Raw genomic sequence first — 20,255 nt, forward strand, 5'->3', positions numbered from 1 at the left:
GCAAAATGACAAATGGGTCCAGTTCTGACACTTGTCACACTGAGCCCACTTCACTATGACAAGATAGAGGTGGCAGCAAATGCTTGTCGCAAGCTAACAGGATCATACTGTCGTCTTGCCTTAGCAGAAAAATTGAGTTTTCTCTTAGCTTTGCGACAATCCTGAATAAATATGATTTATTAAATTGAAATTATATTTTCAAAAATGATTTCTTTTAAAGAATATTTTAATAAAAGAGAAAAGAATATTTCAGAAAATGTAATATCTTAAAATATTTATTTTCATTGTAATGTTCTATATTATTTCATATATTGTTTGATTTTATACTTTAGGCATGATTTCAACCATATTTCAATGCAAAATATGATGTTAAATCATGAGAGAATATGAATAAATAATTATGTGTACAGGAGTACAATAAAATTCTTTCTCAATTTCTATTTTGTTTGAGTGTGTAAATTCGCTTTCATTGGTCAGGGATCATATTACATTTTCTTTCCTTATTTGTATTACAAATTTTGCCATCCACCGGTAGATTAATATAGCTCCTAATGTCACTTCCGTTACCTTATATGGCATCAATAAGATGCAGGCGACCTAGTTCAGATCAAGTGGGAAGTGTCATAAACGACACGTAAATATTATTGCAATTATTTCATGGATGGGGTTCAAACAGATTCCAAAAGATTAGAGATTTTAATGTTAACATTTCTCCTGGATAATACTTATAAAGATTTGATACATCGTGCTTGTTTTCCAAAATGTAAACAAGCGACTGACGTCTGACTGCCGATTTACATATGCAAATGATCTCTAGGAGGCGTGTCTTGATCGGAAAACCGGAAATACCGTTTGCCGCGATACCATGAATGCCGCGATACAACGAGGTCCGAGTATACATGATCCTCGATTAAGATTCGGTTAATGTTGGATTACAGCGAATACCAATTTGGGCCCGGTCCAGTCGCGAATCCGTCGCGGACGAGGTTCACAGGTTTGGCGACCAAGTTACGATCCAGTCGCGAACCAGCAACGAACAAATTAAAGCAGGTTTGAGAACAGAAATTAATATGGTAACGAAAACTCGACTGAGAAATTTCGATGTTGCACTGCGACAAACGCGCGAACATATCGCGACAGAGGTGCGTACCCGTCGCGAAAAAAGTCGATGAGGATTCTAACCAAGCGTGAGTTTAGTTTTACGCCGCTTTTAGCACCATTCCAGCAACCTCACGGCGGAATACATGGGGTAAGGGCTTCACACCATACACCCATATCCGGAATCGAACCCGCGTTCAACAACAAACAAGCAAACAAACGAACGCCCCAGGAAATCGCAATAAAGGTGAAACTGTCGCGAACAATGATACTGAGCCCGTAGGGTCCAAAGCGGCCTTCTCACGGTTACAAACATGTTTACTTGTTACGGACTTGAAAAGGAACGTTCCCCTTAATTAGGTTTCTGTTGCAATGGGATCCGGACGGGATGACGACTCAAATGCGAACCGCGTTGCAGTGTCAACTAATGTTGGACAGAACCATGAATCTGTATCCGTGGTGAATCCGTGTCTTACGTAATCACGTACTCACAATCATCAGTGACATCTTTGGAAATAACTGTCAGCATCCGTATTACGTATTCAAAATAATGATGAGGCCATAGTTTTACAATAGAGCTGATTTGCTTGACAGATGTCTACGTGTCCCAATTACGTCGATTGATGCTCATGCTGTTGATCACCTGTCCAGATTATTTTCAGATCGCTGTCATACAGTTGGCCAACCTCCAGTAGATGATATGGGATGTGTTTTTCGCTGTACCGTGTTTTGTTTAGAACATATTTTTGATCCGTTGATGTCTGACATTGCTTGCTAATTATTTTTTTCTTGAAGGTCGTGATGGCTCACGCCTCCCACCTCTACTTCGACCATCCTTACGAGCCCGACCCAGAAGAAAGAGGTTATTACTGGGCAACAAGGTACACCGATGCTAAGAAATCTTTCAGCTTTACTCCCGAAAACCTCTACTCCTTGATAAAAGTGAGAAGGTCAGGAGTAGCCCTGAAGAGGGAGGAAGCTTGTGGAGTGAATGACGAGAGTTGTCCCCCTTTGAAGAGACCAGAAAATATTGCCGGTAAAAGCTACTTGAAACTAATAAAACGCAACTAATATATACTTTAAACAGTAATTCATAAACAGAGAGGATGCAAATTTTCTACAATAAAGATAACGTTATGGCTTAACAATAAAGCTTATTGTTACATGGCAATGTCTTGCTAGGTATCGTCCATGAACTTATCTATCCGAGATGATATATAGTGAGTGAGTGATTTGGGTTTTACGCTGTTGTTAGCAATACTCCAGCAAAAGTGACAAGGGAGGAACCAGAAAGGAGCTTCACCCATGTGGTGGATCGGGCCCGAGTCTTCATTGTGACGAGCAAACGCTTTAACCACTAGGCTACTCCACTGCCCCAGTTTCAGGACATGCCAGAGACCTAAACTCTGTTCCCATTATGAGTGAAGCCCACCTCTGGCACAATTCTGGACAATTACTTTTAGCTAGGTAGCTAGACTACACTATAAACGCTGGGGGAACAAGTTTGCTTTGGATTTTATATCCTACAAAGAGCTGTTGGACCAAGCTGTGGAAGATATTTGTTTGTTTAAAGAACATATTCGTTCTAAATCTATAAGAATTCTCTGCTAAAAGCAGAACCGATTCTGCAATTTTGTCTATATCATGAGTAGGTGTTTGTTTCACAACGCATGTATGGCACGTGCTCCTGGTGACCAAATAATACATAAATACGGGATATATATATCAGAAACCAGCAACCTGTTTAACTTGAAGTCAAGTTGCAGTTTGATCTGACTTAGGGACACTTTTGTGCAAGTTTTACGTTTCAGTTTGGTTCACATTTTACATTTCATTTTGATACACGCTTTACGTTTCACTTTGATTCACGTTTCACTTGATTTGATCCTAGGGCTCCAAGCTTGTTTGTGGAGTGAAACTGCAAGAACACAAGAACATGTTGACTCACAACTCTTCCCTCGACTGCTCTCACTGGCTGAGCGAGCGTGGCACAAAGCACCATGGGAGGACGAGAGCGGGACCAAGGCTGGCAAGGCCGCCATGAAAGAAGACTGGGGCTCCTTCGCTAAACAGATTGGCCGTTATGAACTTCGGCGACTAGAAACTAAGGGAATTAAATACCGACTTCCACCACCAGGAGCTGTGTGAGTATTTCATAACAATGCGTTAGGGAGGTCAATCCTGTAAATGAATACTTGTAATTGTCTTTCCCGATTACGATACATTCCACTGAGGACTGATTAATGTACGATATTTGATCTGTGGTGTTTTTGAAAAAAAAATGTCTTGATGCTCATGGGAAGATAGTCCATTTTCTTTCGTGGGTAGCATATACCTAATTAGCAGAGTTTCTCCAAGTATGAAAAAGGACAGGATGATAGAATTTAAAACGGGACATACCAATTCCCAAAATGCAGGCAATGACAGATTTCCAAGTATTAATAAGTATTATCCAAGTACTATTAAGTTAATCACAGTTATTTTCATCAGGAAATCAATACCCTCAACAAGAAATAGAAATGTCGTATTGTCTTTTTTTTTAAAACAAAACAAAACAAAACAGGACCTGAAAGAGCAGGGCGATTTGTCCTGCTTAAAATATCTAGGTGAACATTATCCAGTAGCATGACTCAGTACACTCAATGTCAACCTACGAATGTATTCACAGGGAAGAGAATGGATTTCTGAAGCTGACCACAACCTACCCAGGGCTGACTGTCCAGTACAGCAAGGACGGAGGGAATACGTGGTTTAAAGCTAATACTAACGTCTTGGTCAAGCCATGGGACACTCTGTATCTCCGGACGAGGTGAACAGAGCTTGATCTTGCTGTGTAGATGCTTGATAGTGTGTTTCCTTCTGTTACAACCCAAGTCCTCTCCAGGTCATGCTCTGTCCTGTAGAAGCTTGATAGTGTGTTTCCTTCTGTTACAACCCAAATCCTCTCCAGGTCAAGCTCTGTCCTGTAGAAGCTTGATAGCGCGTTTCCTTCTGTTACAACCCAAATCCTCTCCAGGTCAAGCTCTGTCCTGTAGAAGCTTGATAGTGTGTTTCCTTCTGTTACAACCCAAATCCTCTCCAGGTCAAGTTCTGTCCTGTAGAAGCTTGATAGTGTGTTTCCTTCTGTTACAACCCAAATCCTCTCCAGGTCAAGCAGAACGGTGCCAAACATCCATCATACTGTTGTTTAAACAACACAATTTTGGATAATTAACTGACGTCTGACATTATCGGATTGATATTCTTAGGTGATGGGACTAGTAAGTACTTAAAAACAATGTTTCGGAAAATGTAGATGGACAAATTATAAAGCCTCAGTTTTTGTGGAAATGGGGTACCCCTCCTATCCTAATCATATCGTAAATGATATAGTAAGATTTGTTTCAGATCAGCAACGCAAAATACTTACTATTAATCACAAAACATTCATTAGGATATCAAATGTCACGAACTTGTGTTAGTCCCAAACTGATAGGTCTTTGACGACTGGGAATATCTGTTTCAGATCCACCAACAAAGGGCGGTTCAGTCGGGTTGTAAAACTTCAAGGGCGTGAGTGTTGGCGGTTTTAATGGCAATGGACACCCTTTAGACTAAGACATATACTAAACGTTGTATTTGCTCTTGCTGCAGATTACAGTCCATGTTTTAGGGGTATTTCGAAATGCAGTTCTTGTCAACTAGACGTTATGGTCGTATGTTTCTCAAATCGGACATAAACATAAACCGGAAATACTTATCAATTTCTAATAGGTGCAGCTTCTTTCATCACCCTGCGTTTTGCAATTCGGTCGTATATTTCGCAAAACGGAAGCGATGTCATTACATGGAAAGTGGTCCTTGTGGGCAAGTCGAAACGCATGGCTAGACCATACTACTATCTGCAGCATTTGGGATCAAAGATGAATATACATGTTGATAAACTGAATCGTGCTGCTACCTGGTTAGCGAACGAAGTTTGGTGACATTAAAACGTAGCAACAGTTGTGTTAACACATGGCTCGATATAGTCCTCTGTTACTTGCACTTGGGTAGTTCAACATTACAAAGTGCAACCCAGTTCTTAGTCTGACTGGTGCAAGTCAATTTTTGAGTGGGTGCACTTCTGAATACATCTACATAATCGTATCAACATATTGCAACATAACTCGTGCAACTGGAATTTGGATGGTGCAGCTAGGTTTTTATATTAGGTTGCATCTTGTGCAAGTAAGTTAACATCTTAAATCGAGCCCTGTAACATGACTCTAATGACTTTAATTTGCATGGGGTTGAGCATTGTTACTTTTACAAGATAAGGATAATATCTCGTAAAGGGTAAAGAAAGGTTTGCATATGTTGTATGAAAACATACATATAACATCAACGGTGACATTCATTCCAGTAATATATGATTTCGTCAACCTCCAGGCGAACCTTTGCCGCTGGTAGACCAGTCTGTCATAGACTACATGGCGGAAAACATCACCCTCAGCTATTCAGTCTTGGACAACTTCCAGGATGGCACCAGCACGTTTCTTGCAGAAGTCACTCTGAAGAACACAGGTTCAGAAGACGTTGCCAAGGGCAACTGGGGCATCTATTACTGCAGCATTTACATGGTGCCTGATGACCAGCCGGAATTGATGCTCGAGCAGATGACGATCAAACATGTTAAGGGATGCCTGTTTAAGATGGAGCCAACTATTGAGTTTAAGCCACTGAAGTCGAAAGAGGTTCGGAAACTTAAGTTCCGTGTTCAGAACTGGTCAGTGTCCAAGACGGACATGATGCCCAACTGGTACATGTGGGCTGAGGGACTCAAGGCTCGGACCATCGCCAGTACCCAGGGACCTGGGTTAGAGTTCGTGGGGGACTTTACTACAGTCAACCAATGGAAGCGGTATGACACACCTGGTCTGAAAGACAGGTACGGGGATTCCAGTATTTCCCTCTGATTTGGTTTATATCATTTTATTGGTTGATACAAGTCATCATAGCCCCAGATCGATGTGCATGTTGTTGATCACAGGATTGTTTGGTCCAGACTCGATTATTTGAAGACCGCCGCCTTATAGATGGAATTCTGCTGAGTGCGACGTAAAACTAGACTCGATCAATCAGATGATGGTGATACTAAACTCACTCACTCATTATACGCATTATCCCCGTTGCATATATGATGATGATGGTCCCTAAAGACCTAATCACAAAAAGCCAAACAAAGATTCTGTTTTGTTTTTGCGTGGTTAAACAGCAAGAAATGGTGTACGTGTTATATTCAACATTATTCTTGTTCTATGTATTATACCCCAGAGACGACCCTTACACCCCTGCTGTATGTGTGATATACAGTATTATTCTAGTTCTATGTCATATACTCCAGATACGACCCGTACACCCCTGCTGTACGATATGGAATGGCCCAGGACATAACTGATCTGGGATCGTCTCCAAGTCCCGTTATCCCTACTCCAGTTACCATGGTGACGGATTACAACCTTGTAATGATGATATCAGCAGTTAAAACCATCACCACTGACCCATTGTTCCAAGCTGACGCCGACGTCCTCAAAGGTCAGTTCAGATGACGACGTTGACGTCACGACGTTGACGTGACGATGTGCTACAAGAAAAATAAGCACAGTGGTGATCACTTCCCAGTGATGTTACACGACTTCCATTAAATCACAGCTGTACCGCGGCGGTCTGTAAATAATCGGGTCTGGACCTTACAAGCTAGAGATCAACATCACGAGTATCGAACTACGCAACTGGATACGATGACATGTGTCAAACAGGTCAGTCAGCCCGTCCACCCTATCACGTTAGTCGCCTCTTACGAAAAGTATGGGTTGTTCGTATCTCCCAAGACATTAAACTCGTTGATCTTCAGTAACCCATGCTTGTCGAAAGAGACGACAAACAGGATTGGAAGGTCACTCTCGCGGATTTGGTTGACTCAAGACATCGGTTCCCAGTTGCGCAGATCGATGCTCATGATGTTGATCACTGGATTGCCTTTTCCAGACTCGATTATTTACAGACCGCCGCCATATAGCTAGAATATTGCTGAGTGAGGCGTAAAACTAAACCGCCCGGTTTGGGCAGCGTTCACTGTATGTAAAAAACAAGGTATAAAAATGACCCACCAAGAATGTCACAGATATAACTAAAAACTAGAGTGTGTTTCAAATTTATTGACAATATAATATATATCAGGCCAAAGATCCACGACAAAAACTGAGGTTGATCACCATACTAGAGATCGTGGGGCCTTACCGCACGTGTCCTTCCTGAATTGACTCTGTCGGGATTTACACCATCATTTCAGCGATTATGTTATTCATTTGTTTGAAAAACAGATCTGTGATTTTTCAAGCAAATCGGTTTCTTTTAGAAATTCAATACTTAAATAACAACTAAAAATATCAAAACAACCTTTACCTGTTTTCACACGGAAATATTAATCCGTCTGTGATGGAAAAATCAACTCAGTCAAGCAGAAAATGGTTATCCAAACACCTCTCTGGTCCTGGCAATATGCAATGCTATTATTAATGCAGACGAACTCTCCAAGGGAGGCTACTCTAACATCACTGTCAGCACATCAGCCCCACCACAACGAGGCTACATCCAGCTACTTCAGAGAAACGCGCAAGTCATCATCAATGGAAGGATAACCTCATCGCCTGAAGCATACTCTCTGACTGTCGATCCGGTCAATGAAGTCATCCAGATTTGGTCCAACTCGTCTGACGGTATCTTCAATGGAATACAAAGCCTGCTTAGTCTCGCTCTCAGGTACAGCTCTGATGGGAAGTTGTACAAGAGTACCATTGAGGACGCTCCTCGGTTTCCATACAGAGGGATGCATTTAGACGTCAGCAGGAACTTCCATGGGAAGGAGTCGGTGATGAAATTGCTGGACGCCATGGCTAGGTACAAACTGAACAGGTTCCACTTTCACCTGACGGACGACGAAGGCTGGAGGATGGAGATACCAGGTCTGGAGGAGCTCACTCAGGTGAGTCAGTGATAGAATGATCCATGGAGATTCTCAGGTGAGTGAGTGTCAGCTGGAGGGTGGAGATTCAAGGTCTGAAGGAGCTCACTCAGGTGAGTTAGTGTTGGTGGGGGTGGAGATTTGTAGTGTGGAGGACCTCACTCAGGCGACTCAGTGATAAAATGATTCATGGATATTCTCAGGTGAGTGTGTCAGCTTGGGAGTGGAGATATCAGGTCTGGACGAACTCAGGAGAGTTAGTGATGGAATGATTCATGGAGATTCTCTGCATGTGTGAGTGTAAGCTGGCGGGTGGAGATTCAAGATCTGGAGGAGCTCACTCAGGTGAGTCAGTGAGTTTTTGAATTATTGATACATGGGGGTAGTGGAGGGAGACTGTAGAAGAGTAGAAGATAAGAGACCAAGTGAGTAAGTGTAAGCTGGACCGTGGAAATTTCTGGTCTGGAGGAAATCAAGTGATGCTGGTAATTGAGTCTTTATTGCACTCTGGGAAGGCTTGGGGATGTAGACTCTGGCTAGGCTAGTCCTAATAAGCGCTGCAAGGTGGTGACTGGCGATGGTCTCTAAGATGAGCATTCCAGCTTTGGCGGATAAATGATGTAGTTGAATAAACAATGAAAGGATTGAGAGTGTGGTTCCATGCTCATGTGAACCAGTCCAAATGGTTGTCATTGAATGACTTGTAAATATGTTCAGTGAGTGATGTAATCAGCAAGTCTCCCAGTAGACCAATACTCACTAAGACTCGGAGAAGGCCAGCAAGTCATACCCGTTGGTTAAAGAGAATAAGTTGATTTCAAATTAATTTTAGACTCATGTCTAAGCTATGTGCATAGCATTTTAAAAAATCTGCTGGCAGACATCCGCCTTGGTCGTACCGCACTGTAAAGAAAACGAACACCAAAACAAATATATTTATGTCGAATGCAACTTCTCTTTATTCTTGTAAGGACCAAAGACCAGGAGTTGTGAAATAAATAGCATAATTTATGCCAATAAGTTCTTGTATAACCATAAATCATTATCACCGTCCTTCCCGCACATCCCTATAAAACATACATTGCTGAAGTAGCTGCAATCAAAATATGACATCAATAACTGAAAAGCATATGCAAATCAATGTATTTAGTCAGCTATGAACAGTTGTCACACGAAAATAATTATTATTTAATCATTTTGTTTTGAGTGCATTTACACTATCGGTAAACATATGATCAAAGCGGAAGTCAGCTAGTAGATATTTTTACACGCTCTGCGCATGCGCACATCAGCAGTATTTGTGCCATATCGTGACTAAGTTATACATTACATTAAGGGGTAGTTAAAATAACTAAATGTATGTAGATATAAATAGAGATGTAAAACAAATATGTGAATCTAAAATCTGAATCTAAAACCTTTTACTATTGAAAAATATACAAGATATTAACGGGCTATATATCATCAACTCTGCATATGCTCTCAGGTTGGAGGTAAAAGATGTCATGATATTGATGAAGAGAAATGCGTCATCAGCCAACTCGGGTCAGGTCCAGATGATACAACCTCCGGGTCAGGATTCTACACAGTGGAGGACTACAAAGATATTTTGCGATACGCTAAGGCTCGCCATATTGAAGTAATACCGGAAGTAGACTCACCCGGACATGCGCATGCGGCTATATTGGCCATGCAAGCTAGACGACAGCGTCTCCTTGACATCGGTGACCTTGACAACGCCGATACGTACAGCCTGGTGGACGTTGACGATCCGTCGGATTATCTGTCCATTCAAATGTTCAAGGACAACGCCATCAACCCGTGTATTGATTCAACTTACAGTTTTATTAAATACATAGTTGATATGTTTGTTGACATGCACAAAGACATCAGTCCATTGAAGACCTTCCATTTTGGAGGTGATGAAGTGGCTGGAGGCGCATGGAAGAACTCGACATTTTGTCGGACGCTGTTGAGAGCTAACGTCAGTCTGAAGGAACACTTCACAAGGAAGGTCGCCAATATCACCAGTCTCCACAACTTGAATCTCGGAGGATGGGAGGATGGTCTGATGGAGTCCGTGTTCGAACCCTTCAAAAGGGAACTCCTGGCTAATGAGGACGTCTTGGCGTACGCATGGGACAACGTGTGGGAGTGGGGTGTATCTACCCGAGCATACAGACTGGCCAACGCTGGATATAAGGTTAGTGTGTCAAAATATTTCTCAGTTTACGCCAAGGAAATAAAACATATATCATTCCCACTTGGAGATTAGGTTTTCGAAGATCATGTTGTCAACGCGGGGGTAACCTATCACGCCGAAGACCCGGGTTCGATTCCGCACATGGATCAAATGTGTGAAGCCTACTTTATAGGTCCTCTTATATTGCAGGAATTTTGCTAAAAGCGGCGTAATACTAAACTGGGTTTTAACACCTGGTGTCATCACTGATTTTCATTGCTCTGTTTATATAATGTACGCAGCTATCTGTCCCGTGAAGATACGGATTGGAACTGATCTTCAGGAACCTATGCTTGTTGTAGGAGACGACTGACGAGATAGGGTGGTCAGACTTCCTGACTTGGTTGACACATGCCATCGGTTCCCAATGTGTGCTCATGATGTTGATCACTGCAAGGCCTGGTCCAGACTCGATTTCTGACAGACCGCCTCATAAAACTCACTCACTCACAGACATCTTTACCTTTACACCAAACAGAGTTAGTTTCTGAGCAAACTGAAGACGTCCGCTCTATCGTTCTTCCGCTCTAAATTACATTTGTTTACTGTACATGGGTGCAGAACAATATCGACGATGATGATTACAACTGAAGACAATATCCCCTGAAAATTGCTCCGATGCATTGTACAACAATTCAAATTTCTAGTTCCAAATATACATTTCAGCAGATCTGAATTTGTTACTGTTTTTGTAACACCGCACTCGAGCTCACTGGTGAACAAAAGTCTGTTAAGCGGACAAGGACAAGGTATGATAAGGGTGGTTTTGGGCCCATTAACAGAATTGGCTGAAAACATGTTATTTGTTTAGAAACAAGTTAGCTTTGCATAAAAATGCTATATTTTACATGATCTGAGGTGTAATTTCACTGCAGAGGGGCCCAAAATGGGTTTTATGTTCCCATGAAAAGTAACAAGAAGTCTGAAATATCACTGTGCCATAATGACTTATTTACAACTGTCATTTTATTTACATACAAATTACAGCAGTTTTACGACAGGTAGTCATGCTGAAAAACATTTCAATGACAATCATAATGTTTTAACCTCAAGGGACCCAATTAGGGATGCAAAACATTGTTAATTCAATTACTTGCCAACTGTGACTCCCAAACTCAGTCATTATTCACAGCATTCTTTGCAAATGTAATCCATGAGTCTATTGTACAACATGTAAGTATGGTAACCAGTCATGTTGTACTAAGAATCACAGGGGCCTGTTTTGGGTAAAGCTACATTTTGGGCACAGCTTCATTTTAACTAGTAAGTGTTACAAGTCAGCATTTACAACCAAATTTAGCAAATATACAGTTAACATCTCAATCATCATATGTTATTACAATAACCAATCATGTTGCACTAAAATCACTGATCTTGATCTGAAAGGGGCCCATTTCGGGTGCAATTTCATTGTCAGCGTAGGTTCATATTAACACCTTGCAAGTTGATAAAGTCAGTATTCTAAAGACTTCACAGAGTAATTATTCACAAGTTATCCACTTTAAAGATATAAAACATCCACTATTACTCTTCGTTCACACAGTCATCAATCTCAGTTTCTGATTCACTGTCAAGTACTACAGTATTCAAGAGTGTATAAACCTAAAGTAGATCAAAATATATAAAATATGAATTTTAAAATATTGGGAACAAAGGCAACTAGACTGACTTGAAAAGGTGAATGGTCAGTGTCTTAATATAAGATTTACATGATGTTAATTAAAGCTTGTTTCAACAGTGTACATAGATTACCAAACTGCAGAAAAAATTACAATATTTGGATTTGATGTGAAACAGTTTAGTTAAAAATTGTGGACTGGATAAACAAACTTTGAAAAAAGAAAGAAAAGTTACATGGATTTGAACCTGCATGTCTGATAACAAGTACAAATCAACAGTCAACTGTTGCAACCATTAGGCTGCATATTCCTTTGCCTCCCAGTGTGAATTTAAGCTTATATATTACACTTTACAACTATATGACATTGTGTGACTTGACGTCTCCTTGTGTTCCTCATCTGCTAGACCTTGATACAATGTTCTTATTCTAGCTAAAAAAATCCTTTCCATACAGTTAAGTGTAGTCATTTTGGTCAAAAGAAATCTAATAGGTCATTGGAAACATGAAGGCACATAAGTTCTTTATACATGGCAATCCTGTTGAATGACAGTGTTAATTTGACAGACAGGTGACTCAAAGGTGTTTGATAAATAGATGACAGAAAAAGTGTGATCAAATTCTGACATAATAACAAAGATTCTCACCTTTACAATGCTGCTTGATCATATTTTGAAAATCTTCAGACATCTTCTTACTTTTCTAGCAGAGATCAACAACCAAAAAACAATGTTCACCTCTCATAAATCAGCCTTTCGAGTGCCTTATGATATTGAAAATTGTAATAAAGATGTTTGATATGTGTATTTTAGAGCACAAATCCATTCAAAATATAATGTATGATGGCAAAATTGTGTAAATGTGAAGGAATGTTTTTGACGATGTTATTTTATGTCAATGTTTATTTTTTGAGATGTTGTATGGGGCAATTTCACCGAAAAAAATGTACTTTTTGAAAGATTTTGATGTGAGCAAAAGCGTGACCCACCACAATTTTTCAGGTGTGCATTCTAATTTACTCTCTTCATATGTGGTGAAAAAATTGGGATGGGTCATGTTTTGCTCACACATTTCTATCACTCTGAAAATCAGAAAATGTAGGTTTCTAGAAGATATTGTAAAATATGTTAACTTTGAGGTCTCCAAAGAGGAAAACTAACAACACTAAAACATAAAAATGCAGTTGGGTGTAACTTCAACTTCAACAATTAATTTAGTCCTTTTTATGCTAAAATTATCGTGTTGTAAAATTTTGATAATCATGACATGTTGTGGGCCAATAAGGGCCTCTATCATACCTTGTTCTTTGTGAGGCATGCACCAACTGAAGTTACCCGCCCGAAATAAATGCGATCCAGTTCAGGAACAGCTTAAGGCTGCAGTCCCCTAGCTTAGATGTAGGACTAAATAAAGGTCTGCAGTGACTAGAATGATGTATTGCTTTGGACATAGTAGCAGCGAAAATTTATTCATGCTCTTGTCAGTACAACATAACACAAACTTGTTTTCATCTTCACACACTTTGAAGATTCATGAATCCAACTATCCAGCTATGATATGGTTAGGGGCATTTTGGGCGAGCTGTCTACGGCGTTGCGCTTGTAAGCCAAAGATGCCTGGGTCGATCCCCACTTGTGTAAAAACCTTGGAGCTAACATTACTTGCAGGCTCTTTCTGTGTCTTCACGACCCTCATTGAGCAGTACCATGTGCACTTAAAAATAGCTCACCCATCCGATGGTATGTGACCAGATGGTGGACACACGAAAACGCACAGACAACTAGGTGCGGGTATAGTAACGTGCAGTATCAGTGGATGCTGTGGCTGTGTGTCCCAGTTCACCCAGCTACAAATGGGTTCTTTATGGGGGACGAGGCTGTGTGATAACTCGTTGTGCCTAACAGGCTACATGAGTTGATTACTCCCCAGGGACTTGACTTTAAAAAAAAATGAACACCATATGGGCTGCGTGAGTAGAGTATTCCCCAAGGGGTTGAGTTGGTTAAAAGAATGCCTGAAATAGGACATTGGTTGATCAAAGGAACACTCAAGCGCCTGAGCATGTACTAGTTACCTGGATATAAGCGCTACGTATAATATTCCATCGTCATGATATTGTTCAAACGCTCATTCTTCATGGTATGTCAGGTGGTTCTAGCGCATGGAACTGACCTCTACTTTGACCATCCGTATGAACCGGACCCAGAGGAGAGAGGGTACTACTGGGCCACCCGTTTCACCGACACCTATAAGACTTTCGGTTACATGCCTGACACTGTGTACGAGAACGTTGATGTCCGGCGCAGCGGCGACCCCATGACGAAGGAGGAACTGTGTGGCGAGGACGGTAGCCAGTGCATACCTCTGACAAAACCCGAAAACGTTGTTGGTGAGTAAATCAAATCCGTTGGATGAGATAGAACCTGTGTAATCACTTCCACAACATCGACCCAGAATTTGATGCTTCACTAATGTAGAGTCCCAACAAAAGGACACAGAAGCCATGTTGAAGTTAAGCATTGCTCTCCATGAATCTACTCTTCAAACATTTGGTATATTCAAGTATATGTTAGGATGGCAAATGCATCAGTATGTATGCCGTGGTATGGGTTGGGGAGTGTTCGTGTTAAAACGTGCTTGTTATAATTTCCTCGGGAGGAAATGGTTTATTTATTTCCCACGCCCCACGCCCCACGCCCCACGCCCCACGCCCCACGCTTCTTTCTTCTTGTAGGGAGTAGTTGGTGGTTAACCTGTGCAGCCAGGAGTGGACAACTGAACTGAACTGAACTGATGTATACTACCCATGACAAGTTCAGACCCACTGCAGATTTAGCTCATCATGGACTGATGAATTGCAGTCTAACTCGAAAACTAATAAACTGTGTCTAGCTACCACAATTTTAAAATAATTTTCGAAATAATTCCCCGTAGTCAACGACATGGACAAACATATACCCTTGGGAAATGTATTGGCCCACAGGGTCCGTTATAAAATAAAGTTGCAAGCCCGTCATGTAACAAGCAAGCAGCGGGCCGCCAGACGGACGCCATTTCATACATTATTTTAAATAGAGTGAGTGAGTGAGTTTAGCTTTTAATTCGCACTCAGCAATATTCCAGCTATATGGCGGCGATCTATAAATAAGCGAGTCTGGACCAGACAATCCAGTTATCAACACAACAACATGAACATCGATCTGCGCAACTTGGATACGATGACATGTGTCTACCAAGTCAGCGAGCCTGACCACCTGATCCCGTTAGTCGCCTCTCACGACAAGCATAGTCGCCTTTTATGGCAAGTATGGGTTGCCGGGGGCCTATTCTACCCCGGGACATTCACGGGTCGTTTTGAATAGAAGACATAAACATGAACGCTTACTTTCATGAGATTTCATTTATTGGAAAAAAATTATTTTTGTGTGTGTGTTTGTGTCTTTTGCTGTTCAGTATATATCAATATATATCAACAGGGTCTTATTTTTTATTCAATTTTTTTACATCATGTATATTTTCAGGAATGCAAGGCCAATTATGGAGCGAGACTGTTCGAACACAAGAAAACCTGTTTTACATGATATTTCCCAGAATGCTTGCTCTAGCGGAAAGGGCGTGGCACAAGGCATCATGGGAAGATATAATGGAAGAGGAGACGCGGAACGCTGAGAAACGGAAGGACTGGATAAATTTCGCAAACTCGTTAGGATACCAGGAGTTACCTGCCCTTGATAAACTGAACATCACATACCGGGTGCCGCCCCCTGGTGCAAGGTTTGTAATAAGGGAGTTAATATATTTCCAGCGAGTGAATTTCAAAACGAGGACATATTTTGTCGTCCTCAAGGCGTAGTGCAGTTTGCGATTATTTGACGCGGTGACGGAAGAAACGTAGTATTAAGTATTAAGTATTAAGTATTAAGTATTAACCAAAGAAGGTGTCAATTTCATTTAATATATTGTCACATGTAGGGCCAGTGTGTTAACCGAAGAAGAAATCTGCTTGCCCTTGCACCCTGCTCTCACCTTTTGACTTGACCCTTAGGGCAAACATAAGGGAAAATCGAGGACATAATGAAAAGCAATATTTAAAATGGAGGAATCAGGGAATAGTACATTTATACTGTGCCATAGTCAGACTGTTGGGCAATTATTACACTCCACGCTGTTCGTCTGGGGCAATGAGGTAGCCTAGTGGTTAAAGCGTTCGCTCGTCACGCCTAAGATCCGGGTTCGATTACTTATATGGATACACAATGTGAAGCCCATTTCTCGTGTACCCCGCCGAGGGAATGTTGCAGCGTAAAACTAAACTCACTCTGCTGATCAGAGGCCCCTTTCACGAAGCAGCCTTTACTATGGTTAACCATAAATCCCATGCTTTACCTTAGATCTTACGATCACCTTAGTGCGATGGGAAAATGAGTCCTGTGTATTATCCAAATTATATTTCTGAATTTGGGAATTTGGACAGAAAGGTAATTTGCATATTATTACATCTTCAATAATAGTGAAACTGAGTTTTTCTCGAAGAATGTTTTCACCTGAACTACAAATAAGACCACTCAAAGCGTTTCATCTGTTTTTATAATTACAAAAACAGAGAATCAAACAAACAAAGTATATTCATGAAAACATTTTTTCAGGAACGATAACGGTCGGTTAAGTCTAAAGTCGCCTATACCTGGCCTTGTTTTGGAAACCAGCACCGATGGCGGAAACAGCTGGCAGACTGCCTCAGCGGAAATAACAGCAAAGAAGGGACAGACGGTCCTCGTAGCGCTCAAGTAAGTGCACTAATCGCCAAAAGAAACGTTACCTTTCTTCCTTAATGATGGGGTATTTATCTTCAGCTATCGTTGTGATGCGTGGACGTCCAGTGATACGGTGGCATCCGAGGGGGTTGTTATGTTTAGCTGTCGTTGTGATGCGTGGACGTCTACATTTTTGTCTGTCTACGGTGACCCCAGTCTCTCTGTAGCACTGAATAAGTCTTATAACCGTGATGCGGTGGCATCGGGTGGTGGTGGTGGGTGGGGGGTGGGGTGGGGGGTGGGGGTGGGGGTGTGTGTTGGCAACAGTATTGTATTTCGACCCACAGGCAAACTGTACCGCAAATGGGATTGCGTAGCATATAGGATATGACCAGTCTTCTCATAGACTAGTGAAGCGAGCAAAGGTTGGCAGCCCACTTCCCTCACTTCAAGTTCGGTTCGAAAAAATATTTTTAATGTCAAAATGAAATATCGCCGCCATCAAAGGAACGCTCCCATTTCCTCACTTGTTAGTGCTTTCAGATTTGCCCATATCTAATAATTACTTACGTGAAATATGTTTTATTTAACATTTTAAGCGCCACTCGTGGTATTCAGATCGTTCTTCGCCTCCATTAGTCAAGCCAGCTTCCGGTTCACTAGTATCTTGTAAAGTGGTCCGTGAAAAGACTAATAAACTCAGGTATTTGCACTCTAAAATGAGTTAACGTATTAAAATAAAATAAAATATTCACACACAGAACCTAGGCTAGGGCAGAAATTAACCTTTCGTTATTTTTGTTATCGTTAAACACACAAAAAGCAAGAACAAACAATGCTAGTGTTGTGTTGGTTTGTATATGGAAATCGTCGATAGCAAATAGAACCCGTTCCAGTAGAGCAAGCTTAGACTGACACCCGTCACAACAGTTTATCGCTTTACATACACTCGGCCCCTTAGTGGTCAAATGGACTCCACCGCTATTCAGATCCACGGGTTCAAATGTCATGTCGTCTCACAGTACTGACAGTCCTGATCCACAAAAAAGGACACGTAAAACATGTGGCGTGAGCTTATTCCTTCTAGCGTCTCACAGGCAGTTTGGGTTATCCAGGGTAATGATGTCGATTATGTGGTATGAGCTACAGCGCTATACAAGCGGCCGTTTTACTGACGTACTGCTTGACAAGTGCTAGATGAGCCAGCGCAGTGAACGCGTTTGTGTCAAGCAGGCGAGGCAAGTAATCTGGACAAATACGCTTGGTTGCTACAGGTAGATTGGCGATAAAGCGCGAGCAATACATGCTGACAGTGGCGTGAAATCAATACCGCTACTGCTTGACACGTGTCTCGTAGGGTGATTTAGTTCAGCAAAGCACCATCACGACACGATTCGCACGAGGAAACTGAACTGAAACTGAACAATATTTAGACGACAAGGGTTTCCCTCTTGTTTCAAATGGAATGTTCTGGAGTGCATTCCCAAATATGCATGTTGGGATCATTTGTCAGGTCTTGGCTCATCAACACTAATACTGTAGGTGTCGATCAAGTTCCAAGCTCGTATAATAACTTTTCTGTTGCATGGGGTGCACAGAGCTCGAAAACCGTTCGATTAGCTGTCTTTGAGTTTATTATCTACACACATATATATATTTTACGGACTTTCACTGCTCTACTTAAACTATTTATTCATTGCCTCGTTTCTCGTTTACACACTAACCATAAGCGTGCACGTGAAGGTCCCGGGGTAGAATAGGCCCCCAGCAACCCATGCTTGCCAAAAAGGGCGACTAACAGGATCGTGTGGTGAGGCTCGCTGACTTGGTTGACACATGTCATCGGTTTGCAATTGCGCAGATCGATGCTCATGTTGTTGTTCACTGGACTGTCTGGTCCAGACTCGCGTTTACAGATCGCCGCCATATAGCTGGAATATTGCTGAGTGCGGCGTAAAACTAAACTCGCTCGCTCACTAACCGTAAGCATGATAAACCATTTTACGCTTGTCAGAACATGTCCACTGATTTAAATAATCCAGTCGAGAGGCAGATGACATTTTGTTTTCATGACATATAGTAGGCGACCTTTTCGATCTCCAAGCTGACCACCCCCCCACCCCCCCATATTTTGTATATGTAACCTGGGTGTAATACCGTTGATTTAAAAAATCCAGTCAAGAGGCAGGTGTCATTTTACATGTCATGTAGAAGCTCAGAACGTATGATTTAAAAGGAAATGCGTCGAGGTTTCTCAACATTATCCGAAAGCGCAAGTAACTAATTTGTAAATTTGTGTGTATTGCCTGTTTTCAGATCGGCTGACGGGAAAAGACGAGGGCGAGCGGTTACAGTCAGGGTACCCGGTAGTATCACAGTTACGGGATCAGGCGCAGAAAGCAGGAGAAAATGCACACTATTTACTTTGCTCGTGTATTTACTTCAATTGTTATACATATATATAGAATAATATGTTAGAAAATAAAGAGTGTATTGTTTGGGTTGGAGACCAAATACCGAGGTTACCTTAAACAAGTTAACCCGTTAAGCTCCGGGGTGGAAAGGCCTTCAGCAACCCATGCTTGCCATAACAGGTGACTATGCTTGTCGTAGGAGGCGACTAACCGGATTGGGTGGTCAGGCTCGCTGACTTGGTTGGCACATGTCATCGGTTCCCATTTGCACAGATCGATATTTACAGACTCGAATACTTACAGACCGCCGCCATATAGCTGGAATATTGCTGAGTGCGGCGTAAAACTAAACTCACTCACTCACTTAAACAGGTTATCGTTTAAGAGGGGTAATTGTTTAGAAAACGTTTGAGATCCGTCTTTTAGAGGTCTTCAGCAACCCAAGCGACTCGGGTTTGTAGGAAGTTGACTATGTTCCGTGTCATCGATTCCCAATTGCGTTGGTGGAGGCTCATGATGACAATCACTAGTGAGTGAGTTTAGTTTTACGCCGCAGTCACAATATACCACTTTCTGTAGCGACGGTCTGTAAATCATCCAGACGGGACCATACAATCCAGTGGTCAACAACATGAGCATCCACCTGTGCTACTGGGATACGATGACATGTCAACCAAGTCCGGGAACCTCACCACCTGATCCCTTTAGTCGCCTCTTATGACAAACATGGGTTACTGAAGATCAGTTGTAACCCTGATCTTTACGAGAAGGCAATCACTGGTCCATTGCAGGAATGTTCCCAACAATTGTTGACCATAGCCAGTTAACAGTACGAATACATATTGTAAAATTATAGGTGACAATACAGGTATACCCCAATCTCGCTGAGTGTTGTCTGTTGAAAACAGAATCGGTGCTTTTGCGGACAATGTTTTTAATTGTCGAATATATTCTACAGGCAGCATGGTATGTACCTCGTGTGCACACACACACATATATATGTACATATGTTTGTATACTTCGAGATATTTTTCTAACGTTTGTATTAAATACTTTTACAGCGTATGTTGTCTGGTTATGTACACCGTGGTTGTAAATCACAGTCGAATAACTTTTCAATGTGAAAACGTTTTCAACCTGTTTG

General features: G+C 41.6%; 1 protein-coding gene across 1 annotated transcript in view; it reads left to right on the forward strand.

Moving 5' to 3' along the window:
- The window catches only part of LOC137260211 (uncharacterized), a 34,416-nt gene extending 14,240 nt beyond the window's left edge, over positions 1-20,176 (forward strand). Inside the window, exons 7-18 of the mRNA XM_067797905.1 lie at positions 1,894-2,134; positions 2,990-3,242; positions 3,767-3,907; positions 4,604-4,650; positions 5,509-6,007; positions 6,464-6,654; positions 7,644-8,104; positions 9,570-10,286; positions 14,092-14,332; positions 15,465-15,717; positions 16,590-16,730; positions 19,014-20,176. Of these exons, the coding sequence (XP_067654006.1) occupies positions 1,894-2,134; positions 2,990-3,242; positions 3,767-3,907; positions 4,604-4,650; positions 5,509-6,007; positions 6,464-6,654; positions 7,644-8,104; positions 9,570-10,286; positions 14,092-14,332; positions 15,465-15,717; positions 16,590-16,730; positions 19,014-19,167 (3,339 nt within the window). The 3' untranslated portion in view covers positions 19,168-20,176. The remainder of the gene's footprint in view (positions 1-1,893; positions 2,135-2,989; positions 3,243-3,766; positions 3,908-4,603; positions 4,651-5,508; positions 6,008-6,463; positions 6,655-7,643; positions 8,105-9,569; positions 10,287-14,091; positions 14,333-15,464; positions 15,718-16,589; positions 16,731-19,013) is intronic.
- Positions 20,177-20,255: the final 79 nt, after the last annotated feature.

Source organism: Haliotis asinina, chromosome 13 (assembly GCF_037392515.1).
Source record: "Haliotis asinina isolate JCU_RB_2024 chromosome 13, JCU_Hal_asi_v2, whole genome shotgun sequence".
NCBI classification, from domain to species: Eukaryota; Metazoa; Mollusca; class Gastropoda; order Lepetellida; family Haliotidae; genus Haliotis; species Haliotis asinina.